The sequence below is a fragment of the Amblyomma americanum genome, chromosome 9 (assembly GCF_052857255.1).
Source record: "Amblyomma americanum isolate KBUSLIRL-KWMA chromosome 9, ASM5285725v1, whole genome shotgun sequence".
Lineage (NCBI taxonomy): Eukaryota > Metazoa > Arthropoda > Arachnida > Ixodida > Ixodidae > Amblyomma > Amblyomma americanum.
In genome coordinates, this window is record NC_135505.1 from 92,583,045 (window position 1) to 92,603,721 (window position 20,677).

Consider the following 20,677-nt stretch of genomic DNA (forward strand, 5'->3'; position numbering starts at 1 on the left):
AGCACGCATTGACGGCGGCAGGCGCAGCCTCTGTGCAAGCAAAATATCTCGACTCGATAAGGTCAAGAACACTGAGAGCCCTTTCGAGAACTTCACAAAGTGCAGCGTGTTTCCACGTGTTTTTTTTTTGTTTTAACCTTAACGCCTCTGAACAATTCCCGCCACAATACTAAAAGCGTTTATCAGCGAAAATTGTGACAAACAATTCTGAAGGCACCTAAGTCTGCTTACGTGGAAGAATGCGAAAGGATAGAACTTTCTAGAACGCGGGTATCTTCCTCGTCGTCAGTACGCGTTGTTTTTTATTTTTATTTTTTTTCTAATATTTTATTGATTTTTATTTTTATTGACTTAAGAAATTTATTTTTATTTTTATTGTCAATCATTTAAATCTTTTTGCTTCGATTCTGTTTTATTTTTACTTTATTTATTTTAGTTTCGATGACGTCATTTGATTGACAGGTGACGTGGACACTTTCTTCGAACGGACACTGCCTGCGAACACTCATGATGGAAGTAAGGCTTTCGCCTTAAAGTTGTTTTGGTTTATGTGTGTTTAACGTCCCAAAGCGTCTCAGGCTAAGAGGTACGCCGTAGTGGAGGGCTCCGGAAATTTTCATCACACGGGGTTCTTTAACGCCATAAGTACTGAGCCACTGTGGTGGCTAATGAGCCAAAATTCGCATTTCATTTGAAACACACACACGCACACAGACAGAGGACGCCTTACCTCGTTTTTTCACGCAGATTCCAAAACTGTCATTTGGCCAGATGACAAGAAATGACTGCGCTAATTCAACATCCTGCTTACCGCAGAACACGGACATCTTTGTACAAATTTGTTTTCAGTTTCTTTATAACTACTTATTAGGAGGGCTAGAATTATAGAACAACCTCGTACGTTCAGTGTTAAACCAGTCAATACAGCAGAGCAGCAGTTTACCTGGTGGGCGAATGGGAGTAAAGGAAAAACTCCCGTGTGCAGTGCAATCTCAGCGAGCGTTAAAGATTAGCACCAGGTATTCAAAATTACTTAGGAGCTCTCCACTATGGTGTCTCTAATTGCCAATGGGTTGCTTTAAACCCCATATTCCATACCATACCATGCCGCCTGAGTAAAAATTGTTTACTTTTAGTTTGGTTTAGTTTGGTCAATGAGGTTTAACACCCCAAAGCGACTCAAGCTACCAGAGAAGCTTTACTGGAGGTCTCCGGATAATTTCGACGAGCTAGGGTTCTAGATGAGCGTGCACAAACATCGCACAGTACATGTGCCTCTATAGCACTTCGCCTCCGCCGAAATGCGACCGCTGCGGCGGGATCGAATCCTTGTCTTTCGGCTCGGAAGCAGAGTACCATAACCACTGAGCCACAGCGGCGGCTTGGAATTTTTCGGAGATGTGTTCCGGGAGCCAATCATTTTATGGTGATCACTGCTTATAAAACTTCCTATAGTACTTTCGTGTTTACTCCCCTCCCCCGGTATATGTAATACCCTTGGTAAAACGCCTCTAATGTGTTTAAGCCCTTGTGAAGGAAAATTACTTCAACTACGAAACACAAATGATGGAGGTCTATTCACAGCCTTTTTTCTTTAGCCGCATGAAAGTTTTCGCTTCGAAGTTACTTACGACTACTGACCTGTTTTAAGCGAACATTTTTTGCCATACTAATCTGTTCCCGACTCCCTTGGACAAGGCGGCTTTCAGACTGTGGGAAGAGCTTTGGGGCGCATCTTACCTCAACACTTCTCAGTTCTACGATCAGGTGCGGGCCACACCCAAAGTCAAACGTAGTGACGGCATTCGAACCACTTGTGAAAAGGTCTTCACTAGAGAGAATAGTCTGTGTTCCTTTACTGTCAGAGGCGAGAGAGTTCAACGCAACGGATCAGCCATCACAGAGGCGCAGGGCGAGGAAGGATGTCAAGGGCAGCCGTCAACAAATGTAAATTGATAATGCGAACAAGAAACCTTCAGCGCTGTACGCTGTGCGGTGTACCTTACGCTATTCGTGGCTCGCTCAAACACATTGGGATAGCCCCCAAATAGCTTCACACAGTTTTCACAATTGAGACAACCCTGGAGGGTACACTCGCGTAACATGCTATCACACAGAGGTAAGCGCACATACGATCGCGCGCTCCGATTATCGTGTCTCGTTCGTTGACGACGGTGTTATCTTGCTGCAAGCTTGAAGATACGATTTTCTATTCTTCTCCTACACACACCAAGGCTTAGAGTGCCGACCGACACACTCGTTCCTCCTCACTCCCGTCTTCTGGAAGGCCTCGTCGACGGGGTCACTGACCTTTTTGTCAAAATCAATGCGGACTTGAACGAAGCTAGCCGGGCTGAAGTGAGTGGCAAGCCATCGCGCGGTCCTCCACACATCGGCTCGTTAAAAAAGTCGACAAGAATTCGCTGGTCACATGCCAAGTAGCCTTCTTGCCAGACCCGCTTGGCATGTCTGAAAGCGATCGGTAGCCTTCACATGTTGACTCCGAGCTCACCAAGCATTTTGTTCCTGATCTTCCTCCTCGCAGCTGCTAAGGTTCCAAAGTGTCAGGAAGTACTCGTGCCTCATTACACAACTGTCCCAACGTCGGACAGGTGCTGCCAAGACATATTGCTACTTTGTTTTTAAGCGCTGCTTTAGATTATGCCGTCTCATCTCTACTTTGTAGCGATGTCCTAGTTTCTCTCTTGCAGTTGTTTTTTGTTAATTTACTTTTTTCTTTATTCTTCTGCAGTGGCCCTTTCACTGCTTGGTAAGACGGGTATTGCTGTCAACCGCTGGGCTATACCAGTCAAGATCTATGCGACCTTGACAGTCCCGTAACTGGGCAGTGGAAATAAAGGTGCGATTGTTGCTATTGGGATATCAAGTAATTCCGGACGTCTGCCGAGGGATAACCCTGGGTAAGCTCACCGAACCTCACCTGCTGCGGGTGGCTCAGCAGCGGTTGTCTTCGGTTACGTCAGAAGAGCTCGTAGGTGTGATCCCAGCCGTGGTAGCCGCATTTTAATACAACTGAAATGCAAAAACTCTCGTGCACTGAAACTTATTTTCGGTCAGGTTAGGTAGTGCAGTTAAAATCCAGAATTTTCCACTGAGACGTGATTCTTACATAGCCCACAGTAACTCTCTGGAATTACAGCAATTTCTAAATATTCATGGTTATTTATCAAAATTTTCTAGGTACATTTTAAATTGTAATACAGTTGCCAAACGGGCGAGTTGCTTATACATTATTGAGGGTAACCGCGCAAAAGACGGGATGAGCGCTGACTTGCAACTGAAGTTTATTCAAAGGAAACTAGGCGAATATAAATTCTAAATTGTGGCGTTTAACTTCCGCTGCCGGCCGGTTACCCACCGGTTTCCTCAAAATGGGTACAAACTATGTCCCGGCCTGGTGCTCGGCTTTATAGGGCTACATGGCTTGGCGAAAGAGCCTGCGCCTTCAAATCCGTCCCCGCGGGCTTGGAAAAAAAGGCCGACAAATGGGCTTCTACTGCACGAGGTAGACTTAGTTTGCTTGACGGCGGAACTTAGCTCTGATCCCATCAGTAAACTATTGTACTCATTAGAAAACCTCTGGGTACCCGGCGGCACTGGGGATCGAACCCAGCACCTCTCGAATGCGAGGCGGATGCTCTACCACAAGACCACCGCTTCGGTGGCCTTGACGGATCAGAGATAAGTTCCGCCGTCAAGCAACCCTAAATCCGCCTCGTACGGTAGAAGCCCAACTTGTGGCCCTTTTTTCGATTACTCAAGGTGGGGTCAAAGACCTATTTCCCAAGCATTTCACTGTAAAGAAGCCGATCACCAGGCCTGGGGAAAGCTTGTACCCATTTTACCAGCGGGGGGTACCCGGGGGCACTGGGCATCGCACCCCCGCACCTCCCGTTTAACTGAAGTTTATTCACAGGAAACTAGGTGAATATAAATTGTAAATTGTGGTGTTTAACGTTTCGTCGGGACTTTAAACGTGATGTTTTTTTTAATGTGACAGCATTAGGAGAAGGAAATTTCCCTAAAAGCTACCTCCCACCTGCCACGGTTGGCAAGAGTCGGCGTCAGTGGGGAGCCTCCACCTGCCAACTATGTCCGGTGAGAAGTGGTGATTAGGGGGGATTTCCTTCCCCACTTGTAGGGAAAGGAGGAAGAGACCAGACTAGGAATGACTCAGCAAAAATGAAGAAAAGAAGCGATTTGGAATCGCAGTTGAATAAGCTTAGAATCAGAATTTAAATAGAGCTGAATTCAAATTCATTCAGAACTGTATATGATTACAACTGGAATAGATTGGCTAGGGGAAGACAATGTAAAGAGAATTGGAATAGATTGACGAGAGGAAGAAAAACAATATCGCATTTCTTCAGCATTAATGCAATGGGTGACCCCTAAATTTCTTTCACTTTTTGATCAGCTTGCGTTTCATCGTACTAGTTATACCCGCATGATGGAGAAAATATTTACTGTTGAAAGGAAATTCTCGCACAACCTCTGAAACTTTGAAGTTACTAACGGCAACTAGTGGGGAGCACCTGAACTACTAACTTGTCCAGAATTGCTGAGCATGAAAACTTTGGGGGCTGTGCTTCTCTTGGAAATAGGTGTCATCATTCTCAGCACACTCTTCCCTCGCTGTTTCCAAAACTTTGTACAGATGTGCAGCGTGTTCGTGCTCCCCTTTCACACAGCATTAGGCCAGAATATTTGAGTATTCTTGTGCAACAAAACAATATTTTAGCGGACTAAACTGATGTCGGAGTAGGGCAAAGCCAGAAATCCTAAAATTTTTGTGATGACACTCGCGTATTCCACCGTCTACCATAGCTACAACAAACTTTGCTTTGCATATATGAACCCTTTATTAGATATGGTTGCACGACACATTTTTCCCCTATAGGGAGAGGGAAAGTAATTTAATGTCACTCAGTTATGCGGTCGTCATAACATACACCTTCGACTTTCTTGCGGCCACTGATCACTACTGCAAAATAACTGTAGTGAAAAAAACTGCAGTACGATCAGCCGCTGCCTAAGAAGACAAGAAATAGCAACGCTACATTCATGATTAACTTTTTATAGAGAGAACACAGAATCTGTTCTGTGTAGTCTTTTTTCTGCTAGTAGGCAGTCTTTTTTTTTCTTTTGCATCAAAAATTATGTTGTGACTGCCGCTTTCTCTAGTCCTATATGTTCTCTGACGTCGTGCTTCTTTTCGCAGTAATGTTCATTGTAAACACACACCACAAGGCTGAAACTCCTTCACTGGCTAAATTAATCAAGTCATACAGCATCTGCAGTCTAAGCATAGGGCACGAAGGAAACAATGCGTATCTTTAAAAAAAATGGGATATTTCTGCACCACGCTAAACTAGCGTTAACATTTGCTTGCAGTCCTGACCTGCCTAAATGCATTCCTGACAAACAATTTGGTACCGTAGCCAAACTCCATATAACTAATATGACTAGCAAGATTGGAAAAACAAAATCGGCTCTGGTTCAACTCATGAGCCTTATAGTTGGAGGAAGAGGTTGGTTATGCTTGCTTATGAGCGTGTAATTAATACGCTCATCATTAAACTATTCACGAACGCCTCAGTAGATAACTAGATACTAGATGCGCGCCATCTGCTACGTCCATTGCGTGTTGGGATTTCAGTGGGTTCCGCATGTTGGCGCTACCACCGCACGCTATGCACGAAGAGAATTCACCGGAGACCTACTTCGCTACTCGTTTTATTGGGATGTCTGTAATTTACATGCCATAATTTATTCATGCACTCCTCAGTACTTTTCTCGAAGATACGCTTCATAGACGTCTGAGCGTTCACTGGACGCGCATTCATTCACTATGGCGTGATTTTCCTCATTGGACTTCATAGCCTGTGAAAACGCGCATGCTGGACCGCTTCACTGAACCTCTTGTTTCAGCCAGAGGCGATTTCAGTCGAATGATGCTCCAAATCAGGGGCATTTATGATGAGAGGGACGTTCTACCTGGTTTCCGCTGTTGATGCGGTGTCTATCTTTGCCGCCCTGTTAGCTGTAGTGTTTTCTGTCTAGCTAGCGCAGTACCGTCACTAGCTGCGTGCTTTATATATATATATATATATATATATATATATATATATATATATATATATATATATATATATATATATATATATATATATATATATATATATATATATATATATATATTATATATATATATATATATATATATATATATATATATATATGCTCTTTCTAAGCCGGCGCTGGCTCAGTGATTATGGCGCTCGGCTGCTGTCCCGAAAGACGCAGGTTCGATCCCGACCGCCGCGGTCGAATTTCGATGGAGGCGAAATTCTAGAGGCCCGTGTACTGTGCGATGTCAGTGCACGTTATAGAACCCCAGGTGGTCGAAATTTCCGGAGCCCTTCACTACGGCGTCCCTCATAGCCTGAGTCGCTTTAGGACGTTAAACCCCCACAAACCAAAACATCCACTTTCTGTACATACATAACCTCGTGTAATAAATGCCATATGGGAACACAAACTGAAAGTCGTGGTGGAGTGAAAACGTCCCCGTCTCGAATGCCGAGGGTCCGGGTTCGATACCCACCTTCACTAGAATTTTATTCGGTTATTTTTTTATTAATTCAGGCCGCTTGAAGGTCATATCTGTGCCGTAACATGACCTTCACAGTTTGTAGGCTGGAAAGAGAGCTTTCGCTCCAAAACGGAACTGCACGTCAAAACGCGGTAAAATCTTCAAGCTGCGCTGGACCCGTCCGTTGAACTTCTGGCAACGGCTCCGTTGGCAGCAATTCTTTACGTAGTGACCAATGCAAAGCATTCGGGCGAAGAAGGAAACAAGACAATGCACGTGGTTTGTATGCACCGGACGAACCGGAAGTGGTGCTTCGTGTTGCACCTTTTTTTTTATTCTTCTTATTGGCCGGAAATCCAGCCTTCCCGCTTAGTCGCTACTCTTGCATGCCTCTTCGAAGCACTTGTCTCGCTTGAAGACGGGAAGCCGTCGTTCCTGAAAAGAGGTGCCAAGAAAACCGTCCAGGTATCATCGGGTATTGAAAGAATTAAGAATGTAAAAAGGAAAAGATATTCAGTTCGGAACTGCGATACCTCTCTCTGCACGGGACACCAAAACAAACTTACTTCAAGCACAGCACTTAACATTCTCATATTTTTGTGCTCGCGCTTGAACTCTCCCGTTCGCGTTCCATTTGGCCCTGATTTTGCATTTACTCAGTTACTGTTACATTCTTATATCATTGTTAGTTGTTTTTTACGCTGCACTACTGTCACATTATTGTATATATTTTCGGGTGTATTCTCTAGTGATAATGGTTTATGATTTGGGGGGTTTATCGTCCCAAAGCGACTCGAGCTATGGGCGACGCCTTAGTGGAGGGCTCCGGAAATTTCCGCCAGCTAGGGTTCTTTAACGTGCAATAACATCACGCAGTACACGGGCTTCTAGAATTCCAACTACATCAAAATGCAACCATGGCGGCCGGGATCGAACCCGCGTCTTCCGGGTCATCAGCCGAGCACCATAACCAATGAGCCACCGCGAATCTTGTGATTAACTTCTGTCGCTTGAACAAATAGTTTGTATTGCTAAAATCCTAAGTAGTGGCGATACCCAGCGAAGTTCCTCGGGTAAAACCCTCAAGCATAGCTTAGTGAGCAGGAAAACGAACACACTCTAAACGGCCACGTGTACGAGGAACAAGTGTACCAGAAAAAAAATTCAAGACTGCCGTCGGGTAGTCGGCAGATATATTGATTGCTATACTGAAATCTTACATTATACGAAAAAACTGCGTTCATAATTAAACGGTTTTCCGCTCAAAAATAATTGTGTACGGAATTTTTTGGTATGATACTTTGCCACACTCTTCACTTTAGCACTCACCAGAAGCTAACGAACAGGCGCTTCCGGGAGTACTCTGTAAAAAATTTTCTGAAAGTTTTGTTTACGTGTGTTTGTATAGGTCGCAATCCATCTCGGTACCCCCAGATGGGGGTGGCTTCAACGCGAACGTATCGCGGAGTTTCAAAAATACACGGCCTTTAAAATTACGTATACTTTCACAACATGTTCTACGATATGCTTGATTCTAATTCACGAAGGACCACCTCATGGGTGCACTGTGAAATCAGAAAACTGATTTGAAGACTTTTGTGCACATGTATTCCTTTGCGGCGTAACTGCAGCTTTTACATCTGGCTGGTAAAACAGCGCCACCGCATTTTCTTTAAGTCACAAATCGGTGTTGGTCTATACATGACCTCTTATTGACCTTTAAACATGGGCGTCGCCATATTGGTCGATCGATTGCTTTCTGCACCTGGCTCGACCGAGCTATAGTGAGTAGGATGCAGCTCAAGAAAGCAGCGGCAAATACCCCCAAAAGTAGGCCCGTCAGCCAATGGGGCCCACTGCATGATTTTCATGACGTCGCGGTTAATCCCATTTTACGGAGGCACCTGCCAGTCCCCTGGAATTTCGCGCTAGGGTGTTAACCGCGACGTCACGAGAACCGGCTGACGTCATTGACTGGAGTCTTTCCTCTGAGGGGCATTCGCTGCACTCTTTTGTTGTATCCTACTATAAAATCAATAGAAGATACACCTGGGTGTGTTAGAAGCTGTTCACGACGTTTTGTATGCGCAAACTTTTCGAAGACTAAGAGAGCAACACAGCACACGCGCGTGTTCTGTGTCTTCTGTCCTTGTCTTCGAAAGTTTGCGTCCACAAAACGTCATGAATACTACAGAATATTCTAGTTCGCTGAACCAAGCGCTCCGTGGGCGTCGGCTTATTGCTCGCTGCTTCGAGCGCAGCAGCTCGGCAATCAATAAGGAGACGCCTATAGGTTGGAATGGTATATATACAGTATCATCGTCCTCAGCATGACGATAAAACTGGTGTCATATTACGTGAACCCCTTTCCACTTTATTTTTATTTTACACCCTGGAGCGCACCTTTTCATGTGCCCGAGTGTGGGAGGCGTGTTACGCCTCGGCAATGACCTTGGGGGTGATTTTGCAGGTGCAGTGATGCGGAACCTCGACGGCGCCCCAAGAAGGCAGGGTGTCGTTGGTGGAGCCGCTCTTGCGGTGGTACAAGATCATGAATCCCGATCGCTCCGTGCACTCGCTGTCGTACCTGCGAGGAGAACACCGACAAACGCAGGGTGGCACACTCGTGAGTAGCCACAAGGTATATTCTAAATCGGACAGTGTGTGGCAAATAAACTGCCCCCTCGAATGTATTGTGCACCTGATCAAGTTTCGATCCCATCATATATGAGAACAACTACTTGTACAGTCCTATTTAGTCCACGTGACTGTGCCTGAAGGCGGTGCTCTTATGGAAGTCTGTAGTGATGCTAACTATTGCAGGGTAGCTCAGCGTATTCTACTAATCCTCTTTTGTGACGACCTCTCCCCAGAATCCGAGGATTTCGGGTGAAAATTGCTCAGTACTTCAGTTCTTTATTCCTTTAACATTATAATAAACAACAACACAATGGCTATACGGACGAGTTCGTGATGCACTGTTTAAGCAACAGCGTGAAGAACGAAGAAGTGAGGTGCATTGGATGAGCACTTGGCTTGTGAGTCTTTCTGACGTCTTAATTCTTCGCGCTGTTCCGAAAACGCTCTTTAGGGCGGAATATAAAATAAGAAAAATAGTGCCCGCTCACACCATGTTAATAATAATAATAATTGGTTTTGGGGGAAAAGGAAATGCCGCAGTATCTGTCTCATATATCGTTGGACACCTGAACCGCGCCGTCAAGGAAGGGATAAAGGAGGGAGTGAAAGAAGAAAGGAAGAAGAGGTGCCGTAGTGAAGGGCTCCGGAATAATTTCGACCACCTGGGGATCTTTAACGTGCACTGACATCGCACAGCACACGGGCGCCTTACCGTTTTTCCTCCATAAAAACGCAGCCGCCGCGGTCGGGTTCGAACCCGGGAACTCCGGATCAGTAGTCGAGCGCCCTACACACCATGTTTCTTAAATTTAAAATTAAAATGGGTCTTTTTAAGAACATTCTTAAAGAATAAAATGCGTCACCATTTGGAGCCCATTCTCAGTTATTCTAAAGGACCCCCCCCCAAATTTTGCAAGAAGGCTGAGCCGAGAATATAGATTAAGGTACAGGGTCGGTCAAAAGTTCCCAGGCGACAGGATCTGGTTGCGAGCGCTACAGTCAGGCACTTACGAGACTCCACCAAGGCCAAAATCTCTATAGAGGATAGGAGAAGTACCATTCTCACCTCTGAGAATCTTGATAGCTTTAGTGGTATCATAGGTGGTAGGATATTCCCCTGAAAAGCAAACACAGTGGTCTGGCAACTTCTGATCAACCCTGTAAATAAGTGGCGATTATTTGGTGGACTAAGATGCATTAGTCGGTATACGTGGGTAGATTATGGCAGGTTACTGAGGATTAGTGGGTGTATTAATGTAATTATAGGGATCAGTGGGTGGATTAAGGCACAATAGAGGGCCCAGTTAGTAAAATCCCATATCATATTCCAACGAAAGGTATTCGAAAATTAATAATAATAATAATAATTGGTTTTGGGGGAAAGCAAATGGCGCAGTATCTGTTTCATATATCGGTGGATACCTGAACCGCGCCGTAAGGGAAGGGTAAATGAGGGAGTGAAAGAAGAAAGGAAGGAAATTCCAGTTCCCAGATTTTCAAATTTGGCGATGCTGACGACATCACGACCCTCTCCCTCAGAGAATTTCGTGGTGGAGAAGCCGTGTGGTTTTCGCAAAATCACATGTCGAGCGTTATCTCACTAAAAATTGTGACTGCCCTCCAGGGCGTATTATCCCTACTTCTATGAAGGCAACCCGCCACCGTTGTTGTCTACCGCCGAAAAGTTCACTTTTTTTCCCCTGCGCATTTTCCCCAGGCAGGGAGAATAAAAGATATTGTAGAGACGCCTGGGAGACTTCGCTGCGTTGCCCGTACCGTGAGCATTAGCTTCTCGCCGTCCAACTGGCCGAAGAGGCCGCCGCGATTCAAGAAATCCAGGCCAGCATCTGACGCGGCGACCCTGTCCACCCCTATCCCTCCTGTCCCTGATCTCTCGACAGAGAGGTAAATCCGGAGAGTAGCATGAGGTCGTCTTCTTCACTTGAAACAAAGTATTTCACTCACTCACTCCTTGCGTGAATGCTGAAGGCGACGTAGCACCTGGCGGGAGAAGCGCGAACTGTGTGGGGCTAGTTGGACTCACAGGGCGTCGATGCCGACGCAGGGAGTCCCCTGCGAGGCGCAGCGGTACGAGAAGACCCACTGGGGAAAGGCCTCGTCCTGGACCACCTCGACGGGGTTGCCGAACGAGTCGACCGTCTGGTTGAGCCGCTCCCAGGCGGTGCTCGTGCGGCAGATCTCCTCCGAGAGGGGCGCCAGCGGCGTCTCCGGAGGGGTCCTCTTCACGCCCCGCACGCTGCCCCGGTCGCCACCCTGGGGAACCCGGGGCGGGTCAGCCCCGGATCCCTGAAGCCGGCCGCCGCGCTTGCTCAGTGTGGCCGCCGCAGATTCCGCCTGCGCAACGACAGAGACACTACTGCGACTGAGCGCGAACATATATATAGTGCAGCGCAAAATTCTAGGGTCCTAATATTTGCCTCCGAGATGCTTGACGACGCGGCGCCGGAGCCATCACGATGCGTTCAAGATTTTCGGGTGGCAGATGTGCAGCTTCTGCCAAAAGTACATAGCTCAAGGAGTTGGCTTATATGTCTTGTAGTGAGGCTCTTCTAGTGTCGCGGACAATCTAACTCGGACCGGTGAAGACATGAGGTCCTCCCACCTTCAAGAGATTTGGACCGCTGGCGATGCTTATCGAGGCACACAGCATGGCTCAGGAGCACAGACTTGGACTGCGTACTTTTGGCAAAGGGTGTACCCTCAAGGCCATTATAGATGCGCAGAAACTAAGAAACTGAGTGATTTCTACTTTCCGGATCTTTCCTCGGAACGTTTCAGGGCTACTGTCCCTGCGTCGGCCGTTTGCGAAGGGATGAAAATGGAGGCGACCTTACAGGGTCCTTGACGCTGCAAATCTGAGTTTTGCGCCGCCACTTATTGACGCTGTGTGGACAGCGCACTCTTATTTTTGCTTGTTTTTAGGCAACACGATGTAAAATATGTATTGTCTATATGCTGTCGAGTATAAGGGGTCGTAAAGGCGGTAGCTTTAAAAAGTGCCATTTTTGTCGCATCCTTCAGGAGACAATACTGCGCCTTTAATTTTCAGAGCGCTATTTCGTACAACACTGTTTATTGTAACACAGGTACCTAGCCTGTGATTTCATTGTTATGCTCGTTTATTAGACTTGCAGTACCGAGTGACTGTAAACCTCACGAACTTTCTTCGGAGGAATGCTTGAACGTTTCAAGAAAAGTATGTTATTGTTTTTGCTCAGTATAATGTATACAACAGTCAAGTATATGAACAGGAAAAAGCCCTTCTTTTCGCAGTAGGCTCCTCAACTACGCTGCACAAAGCCGCTGCACAAGGATGTTCGGCGGGAAGGTGCTTCACTAACGCCTGAATGTAACACAGAGAAGATAGATGCTTCGCATATAGATAGCGAGTAAATGAATTGTCTTGCAGCACTTTAGAGTGAGCTCTATAGGTGTCGTTCCAGGTAAACCAAGCAACAACCGCACGCAGCCTGAATACCGGCTCGTAGCCTGGGGACGACTGCGCCGCCAGCGTGGGCTCGTCGGGGCTTCCGCGGGGCCGGTCCCGGCCCACCCACAGGTAGCGCTGGTGTAGCGCCGGGTGGCGGCGCACGTGCTCGTAGAGGCGGCCCAGTCGCTGTCGCAGGAACTCGGCCTGGGACTCGCTCAGCCGCAACACGGGGCTGTCGCCGAGGTCGCGGATCAGTTCATCCGTGTACGCTGCAACGAGATGGAAAGGCGTTTATATAAGGACGAACAGCAAGGGGTGTGGATTTGCACGCCCTATGTTGGGACAGGTACACCTGAAATCCCCTTCCTTTCCAAATTGAGCTAATTCAAATTCTATATAAAGTGCAACGCGAACCAGCTAGATTCATCTAATGAAAATTTTCACGCAGGGATTCAGCCACAGCAATGCTGAATCCAATGAAATTTCCTCCTTTAGCAAATCGGCTGAAAGCGGTTTAGCTGAAACTTTTTTTTATTAACCTTGGAAGTTTTTTTTATAATGACACCTCCTATTGCTTGTTTTCACCGGAACAAAATAATTTAGAACAAAGGCATGATTGTAATTACCACACTCTGAAACCACACATTAACTCATACGTCTGCTCACTTCTCAAAAATATAGCGCAGAATAATGCCTTACCGGCTGCTGTTCCAGAATGTGATACAGGGCTATCGTTCCAAAATAGGATCAAAGAGGACATCTAAAATGTAATTTGCATACGTTGAAACGTTGTACTCGCATTTGTAGTTGTTTTTACTGCAGTGTTTTTTTGTAACCACCTTTTCTTTGTTTTGTGACAGAGTGTGCGAATGCTTTTGCCCACCTCCGATGACGGCAGCTACCAGCTAACACCACTGTAAATAAAAGGTGACAGCATTCTGAGGTTTGTATGTTCGCGCCAAATTTGCCCGCTGCTTTTGAGTCCGGCAGACCTCATGCAGCCTGAAAACAAGTTATACTTATGAAAAGCACAAGAACTTATGATTATACATCTTTTGGGTTTACATTGATGGGATGTCAAGCGGATGGCTTACGCTAAAAATTCACGTACAGTGTTGGAACATCGCACGCTGGATGGCGGAGAATGAAGTTTAGAAGACAGGAAATGCTGGGTGCCGGGGCAGCTGTTATACGTAGTTGGCAGAACGGCATCTGCCTCGTTAGAAATAAAATTACATCAACAGCTGCCTCCTGTCCACCAACTGCTTGATGCGGTGCTTCATACATCTCCATGCATTGTATCTCGCTCGCAAAAGATGGCGCTACCCTGGACAATCCAGGCTGCAGTGCCATAGATCCACATTAGCTGAAAACTGTCACTTGCTTAATCGTATCCGCAGCGTATTTCTCAACAGCTAGCGTGTTGCATTAGAACATATTTATAGAGTTTAGTCCAACGCAGTCGAATATTTATGCAATGTTTGTTTTTGCCTGATTATTAATGGAACTATAGAAAACTAAAAGCGGAGACAATCAGCATCACAATGCTACTTTTCTGCGGAATTTATGCTCGCTCCAGTTTGCTGTTGATTCTATAAACACTTGTTATCCCCACCTAGAGTTACTGACCTCTAGTGCAATAAACAGTTCACTAGTATCAAGTTTGTTCTACCACACATTATCTTTTTCGTAGTCAGGTGTGCTTGTATGCGGAGCGCAATGAAAGACTGCTCGCTACAACCACTGCGACGGGAAATGGCTCCAGCGCGCTGCAGGAGCGGCTTTTCCTGGTAACTTGGATGCTTCGGAGAGCAAGAGGGCAAAGCTATGCGCAACGTCGTTCCAGTACATAGCCTGTACAGGCACCCGCGCGACAGCCGTCGGCAAACTCGCTCTTTGCGGCTATCTTAGTTTGCCACCGAGACGTCTCTCGACCGTGCCTGGAAGAGCTGTACCCTTTCCAGCTCTGCAGGGCAGTTCGGCGACAGCTACCGTCGATACGGAAGCAGAAGCGGCAGTTGGCGCTAATGGTCTCGTCGTCTGGGGCCTCATCAACACTGCAGCAATGGGCTAAGGCCCTTGCAGCGTTGGCTTGTACATGCTGCTGCGATTTTTCACTTTTTCATCTTTAACACGGCCGGGAAGCCTCGTCACTTGCACAGAGCTGCACTAACTGCGGAGTAGCATCGCATTATTAGTACCCCCGTAATATTTCTACGCTATACCAATCGGTAACAATGTTCTGTAAGCTGTGAATAAATCAATACCTTGGATTCAATTTGCAGCATCGCATGTCGGCCGAGACCATGGCTCGCGAATCCAAGTGCCTTAATGGGACACTAAGGACCGATTGAAGTAGACCTCTATTGATAGACTACTGCATGCTAATGACAAAGAAACCACTCTCACCGAAAAAGGAACTTTCAGAATGATATGTGATGTTATGTTATGTTGTGTTATGTTATGTTATGTTATGTTACGTTATGTTACGTTATGTTGTGTTATGTTATGTTATGTTATAGCAGACTAAAAAACGAGATACAGGTGTCGCCCTCACCGGCCCAATTTGCAGTTGAAGTGCATGCGTCTACATCGAATTTTGTGAGTATAACAGGATATGGCTGTGCTACGTTGCCATTGACTTCAATACGGCGGCAACCAGTCCTTGTCGTTGTGGACGCCACGATTTTGAATCGAATCAAGTGGCGGGAAAAATTGCTTTTAAATTTTATTTCCTCAGCCTTACTAAATGTTTTTGTGCTCACGCACAAATGTGAACATACCCAGAAACAGAACTAAAATCATTTTTGTTAATACCGTCGCCTTTAGAGCAGAGCAGCTATGCTCTATAGACATCAGGAATCTCAACACACTAAGAATAGCAAATATTGATTGACAGCTGAAAGTGAACAGGGAAGGAGGAGCCTCAGGGTGCTTAGCCAACTTTCCTACAAGAGGACTTGCTTCGTCTAAAAAATAATGATTGAGGCACACTTGTCATCAAAATTTTAACAGCCACAATAGAGCTTTCATAGCAAAGTTTCATGGCACTACAAGTCGGCAAACAAGACCAAAGTTTCGATAGCAAACATTATTTTTCTCTTTCTCTTGCTAGCGACGATGCCCAGTGAATATGTTTTCCGCAGGCATGCTACTCTTCGCTGAGCGAAGTCGGCGAAAAAATGAACCCCAAATACGCATTGTTCGAATGAAGGATGCAGTGTACCGGGCGTGGTTTTTGTAAATAGGTACGAAGCATAACTCCTGGCAAGGCGAATACGTAATGCTTACATTTTATGATGAGCCGTACGATGCCGCTGCCAAAGTTGAATGGTGGAGGGTGGTTGGTTCTCAGCACCTGACATTGGGCTGGGAAGAGAGCTGCGCATAAAATAAAGAGGAGGTATAGTATGAACAGGGGGTCCATGTGCGGTGGTCGCAAAAGTATCACCGTCATCATCATTATCAGCCTGACCACGCCCACTTCAGGGCAAAGGCCTCTCCCGTATCTCTCCAATTAAACTCGCCCTGTGCGGGCTGAGGCTCTTTATACACGCAAACTTCCTAATCTCATCCGCTCGTGCACCTAACTTCCTGCCGCCCCTGCTGCGCCCTTAACGACAACCAATTATATTGCCTTCGTATTACAAGGCCTGCCCATTCCCATTTCTTTTTCTTGATTTCGACTAGGATGTGATTAACTCGCGTTAATCTCCTGACCTACTCTTCTCTCTTCCTGTTTCTTGACGTTAAACATATCATTTTCCTTTCCATAGCTCGCTGCGTTGTCCTTAACTCAAGCTGAACCCTTGAATTACCCTCCGCGTTTCTGCCCCGCAGGCGAGTACCGGTAAGATACAACTGATGTATACTTTTCTCTTGAGAGATATGGGTAAGCTGCCATTCATGATCAGAAAGTACCTGCCTAATGTACTCCAGCTCATTCTTACTCTTCCAGCTATTTCACTCTCGTCGTCCGGATTTGCGGTAACTACTTGCCCTAAGTTGTATTCCTTTACCGCTTCAGGATCCTCGCTATGCCTATCGTAAACTGTAGTTCATTTCAGAAACTGCTGAATGAGTTTAGTTCTCTGCATATTATTTTTACGCCCACTGTACGGGTAATTGATCACGCTTTGCAATCCGTTCCCGCAGTTCGTTCCGCCGTTATTCCTGCACAGAACCGAAAGCTGATACCGCGAATTGTATTACATATTGGTCTATCTTAGAGGCAACAGCTATTGTGGTAGCTAAATTGATCAGTCTGTAACAGCTAGTAGCACGGCGACTGAGACCATTAAGCGGGACCGGAAGTAATTTTAACTGTAATGGAGAAAACGTGGTATTGGCCCAAGGTGCATGACCCCGTGCAATTCGTTTATTAATGACTCAAGCTGCGCGTCACTTAATGCCTAGACAAAATCTCAGGCTTCGTTTTCCAAACGTGGCTTGGTCATAATTATCTGCCCTCAGTGTAATAAAACAGCATTCGCAGCGTTTTATTTACCTTTAAAAATAACGAACTACATAGACAAAAATTTGTTTGGGGCACATAGATAACTCAGTTCTTAACTGCGGGAAGGCGAAAGCCGTTTGCGACTCATTGTACTGATTTGAATTTGCCACGCTTGAATTCATTTCACGACAGAGAAGAAGAGCAGCTGGCGCGAGCGTGGCAGAGACATCACGTGACATCACAAGGTCACGTCGACCTAGGTCACGTGACCAAAAATGTAACGGACGGACGCACTTTTCTGTATATTTCAGACAAGGGTAACAACTGTTGACAATGGTTTTAGCGCAATTTCGCTTCAAAGTGCACATTCGCCTTCTGCTGGCCGGCTTTCAAATCAATATACCATACTGGCAATATCGTCTCCCAGAATAAACTGTTGCGTTCTACGAAAAGCCCGCCATCCATAAACGGTGGCGCCCACAGTGCATTCCCAAACAAACGTAGTTTTACCCTGGCTAATAATATGAAATCATTCCTGTCCTCAGCCGCTGATTTTTTCGGCTGAGGGTCGGCCCTGGTCACCCCTCCCCTCCCTAATCATACCCTAAGACCATGGCCTCTTAATTGAGATTGATATAACACTGTGCCCTGTCACTGCGCCGCATAACCAGAAGCACCGCATTTGCAGTGTCACCCGCCATAAGTATATCCTGCGGCATTCTTGATAGACAGCAACTAAGTTGGAACAGTGCACATAATCCGTAATGATTTAATGCTGCTTTTTAGGTCTTTTATGAAAGCGGCGCGCCCAATAGAGCAACGTCCACTCGCGAGTCTGCGATCCCGCCTTTACTACACACTGTATTCAAATCTAGTAACCCGCGTTTCCGAAGGTTTATTGGAAAAAACACAGGTATTAATACACTCTAACACAAACAGGACGCATGCGCCTCCCTGAACACTTCTAATCATGAAACTTCAAAAAGTCTCTATTAACATTAATAGGCAAAAAAATTGAGACACTTTGGTTGTTGGGGAAATGAATTTGGTAAGGCTTCAACGGTCTGTTAGTAGTTATGAGAAAATTGTCTAGATTGTTTTTTTTCTGCAAAAACACATACACAGAAATTCCTTTCAAACGTGTAGTTACGGAGCGTGCCACCTGGCAACACTCGGTATCGTTTTTTGCAAAAGCACCTGTCTACGTTTCTGGAATCGTTAGACTAGTCAACGTGCTCCGTAAGGTATAGCGTCTCGTAGACAGCACACTTAGACCCAAGCCGGAGCGTAGAAAACGAGTGAGGGGAGGGGGAGGGGGGGGGGGGGGGGGGGAGGAGTTGACAGTTCAAATCCTAACAGCAGAAGTAGCTTCGGAGATCCTCTTCTCCAGGTTACGAAAGGAGATCGTAGCTCAGTTACGTGTAAGCTGAGAGAGCCCAATTATGAACGCAGTCTTCTCTTTTATCTATGGCATGATTATCTACCACTGACCTTTAGAACTCACCAGAGTTCACCGGCCTCGATCATAGCAGCCAACATATGTTATAGTTGATTAACAATGCTTCTTTCATTAAGTTTACAGGCACTCCAAAGTTAGCCTTCTACACAGACGCTCACAACATCGCTCGCCTGAGCACACGGCAAAGTTACCAAGTTGGCAAAACACGCTTAAGATGTGAACTTAAGTCATTCAAAAAAGAAGTGAAGAGAGGCGGGTATGGGGTGGCAAACCTGTACATCAACCTGTGCATCGCTCTTGCGGGCGCCTAGGAAAAGCTGCCAAGCGGAGGTTATCTGTAGGCATACCTGACTCCACGAGGAAGAGGAGCAGGACGACCAGGACTCGCTTGCTGCGCTCCATGCCGTCTGCCACCGCGAAACACTCCCCGCTCCCTTCTTATATGCGCCCGTGTGACGCAGTGTCACGTGATTTCCGTGGCGTAACTTCGGTCACCAGTCAATCAGGCTGATGAGAAGAGGCCACGTGTGCGACTACGAGCATCGTTTCTGGACGCCTGAACGTCTGTGCCGTGATGTCCTACGGAGCGGAACACGCGGAACGTCCTCGCATCTTCCTCTGGGCGGTCTTCGAGGAGAAATGGTGCGGCTCGAGGCACGACACATTGAGTCGCTTGGCGCATTGCGATTTCGTGAGTTTTTCTTTCGCGTCTAGAGGATCTTGCGCAGATTCGAACTGGTGCGGAGAACACACAAAAAAGGCAAGGTAAAAATTAGAATACTGCCCTTTTTACTTACCTTTTAATGTGGTTAAGAGCCTTAGGCCACGCATATCCTCGTTTTCATATTACAAGCTGTCGTCTCCTATAGCTAGAGGTCCTGAACCTGTTCTCCTTAATCGTACGCATCCTGAGCAGAACAGTGTCGTGGACACCACATATTTTTGTTTTACTATCAAAGGATAAAAAAAGCGCCATGTTTTATTCAACCATAGTCGAGCCTTCAAAGGAGTATAACCACCTACTCTTAGCTGCATGTTTTTTTCTCTGTAATGATGCATACACATTGAAATACATGGATAATCGCGTGGTAATCGTCTACGACCGCTATTCATAACTAATTTTCATCCCTCATGTTTTTTAGAATTCAGTTACATCTGTGATGTTAAATGTTACTTTGTCATGGGAGGGATGGAGAAAACTGCAATATTATTGCTGATATGTAGCTTTAATTTACTACGCACTTTATCCGGTCTGATTCATGAGCCAGAATGACAACGAACGATGTACCAGCGATTGTGAAGCAGTTTTCTCTATGCCTCGCGTGACCACAAGCCAACTTTTGCGTCACAGCAAACGTTCTTTCAGTGAAACCGAAACAGCATGAAGACGAAATTTATTTATAAATTATTTAGCGGTCGTAGCAGCCTACCATGGTATGGTCCATGTATATTAATAAGCACTTTTAGAATAGGGTGACGCTATCGGTCAGAGGCATAGGGGAATACCGGGGAGCCCGTGTGCAGGCGCAGGACAATAACCGGAGGGAGGGGAGTTATGGCCCTGCGCCTGCTCACTGGCCCCCCGCTATTCCTTTATGCTAGTAACCGATAGCGTCACCCTATTATAAAAGTCTCTAATGCCTAAAGAATAATTTCAAAGGTGAAATGACGCCATCAAGTATTTGGTGCCAAGAGTTCTTCAAGCAGTTCGCCCATTCAGCAACTTTATTCTGACACATAAGTCATGAAGCCGTAGCGAACAGGGGTCTTAATTTTGTAAGAGTTCTCTCGATGCTTACCATCGCTCCTACCACCATTACTAGGAGGCGCTGCGGGCCTTGTAAAAGTAGTTAGCCAACGGTCATAGTCATTCGTCGGCTCCGATGCCTAAGGAGGAGCGGACCAATGGAAGCAAAGCAATACAATACCTGAACAATATGGGATATGCAGCATCATTTTTTAACGCTTATATACTCTTAGTCTTCAGACTGCCTCAGCGGCTTTGTGATGCACAGAGCTGTCTCACACCATTTGCCGCTCGGAACTAGTTACTTT

The 20,677-nt window shown here is 46.1% G+C and overlaps 1 protein-coding gene across 1 annotated transcript; it reads right to left on the reverse strand.

Moving 5' to 3' along the window:
• Positions 1-6,894: 6,894 nt before the first annotated feature.
• On the reverse strand, positions 6,895-19,126 carry LOC144105031 (uncharacterized). Its single transcript, XM_077638247.1, has 6 exons — positions 18,970-19,126; positions 15,999-16,088; positions 12,756-12,976; positions 11,301-11,611; positions 9,020-9,203; positions 6,895-7,051 (listed from the first exon to the last, which is right to left on the reverse strand). The coding sequence occupies exons 1-5, from the start codon at positions 19,022-19,024 to the stop codon at positions 9,050-9,052; spliced, it is 831 nt and encodes a 276-aa protein (XP_077494373.1). The 5' UTR covers positions 19,025-19,126; the 3' UTR covers positions 6,895-7,051; positions 9,020-9,049.
• Positions 19,127-20,677: the final 1,551 nt, after the last annotated feature.

Bases quoted from the DNA above. Each gene is read 5' to 3' on its own strand.
- LOC144105031 (XM_077638247.1), bottom strand. From the start codon at position 19,024: ATGGAGCGCAGCAAGCGAGTCCTGGTCGTCCTGCTCCTCTTCCTCGTG. The intron at 16,089-18,969 runs GTATGCCTACAG...TTTTATGCGCAG, and splicing joins CCTCTTCCTCGTGGAGTCAG to CTCTCTTCCCAGCCCAATGT. The intron at 9,204-11,300 runs GTGAGTCCAACT...TTCTCCTCGCAG, and splicing joins TGCGTCGGCATCGACGCCCT to GTACGACAGCGAGTGCACGG.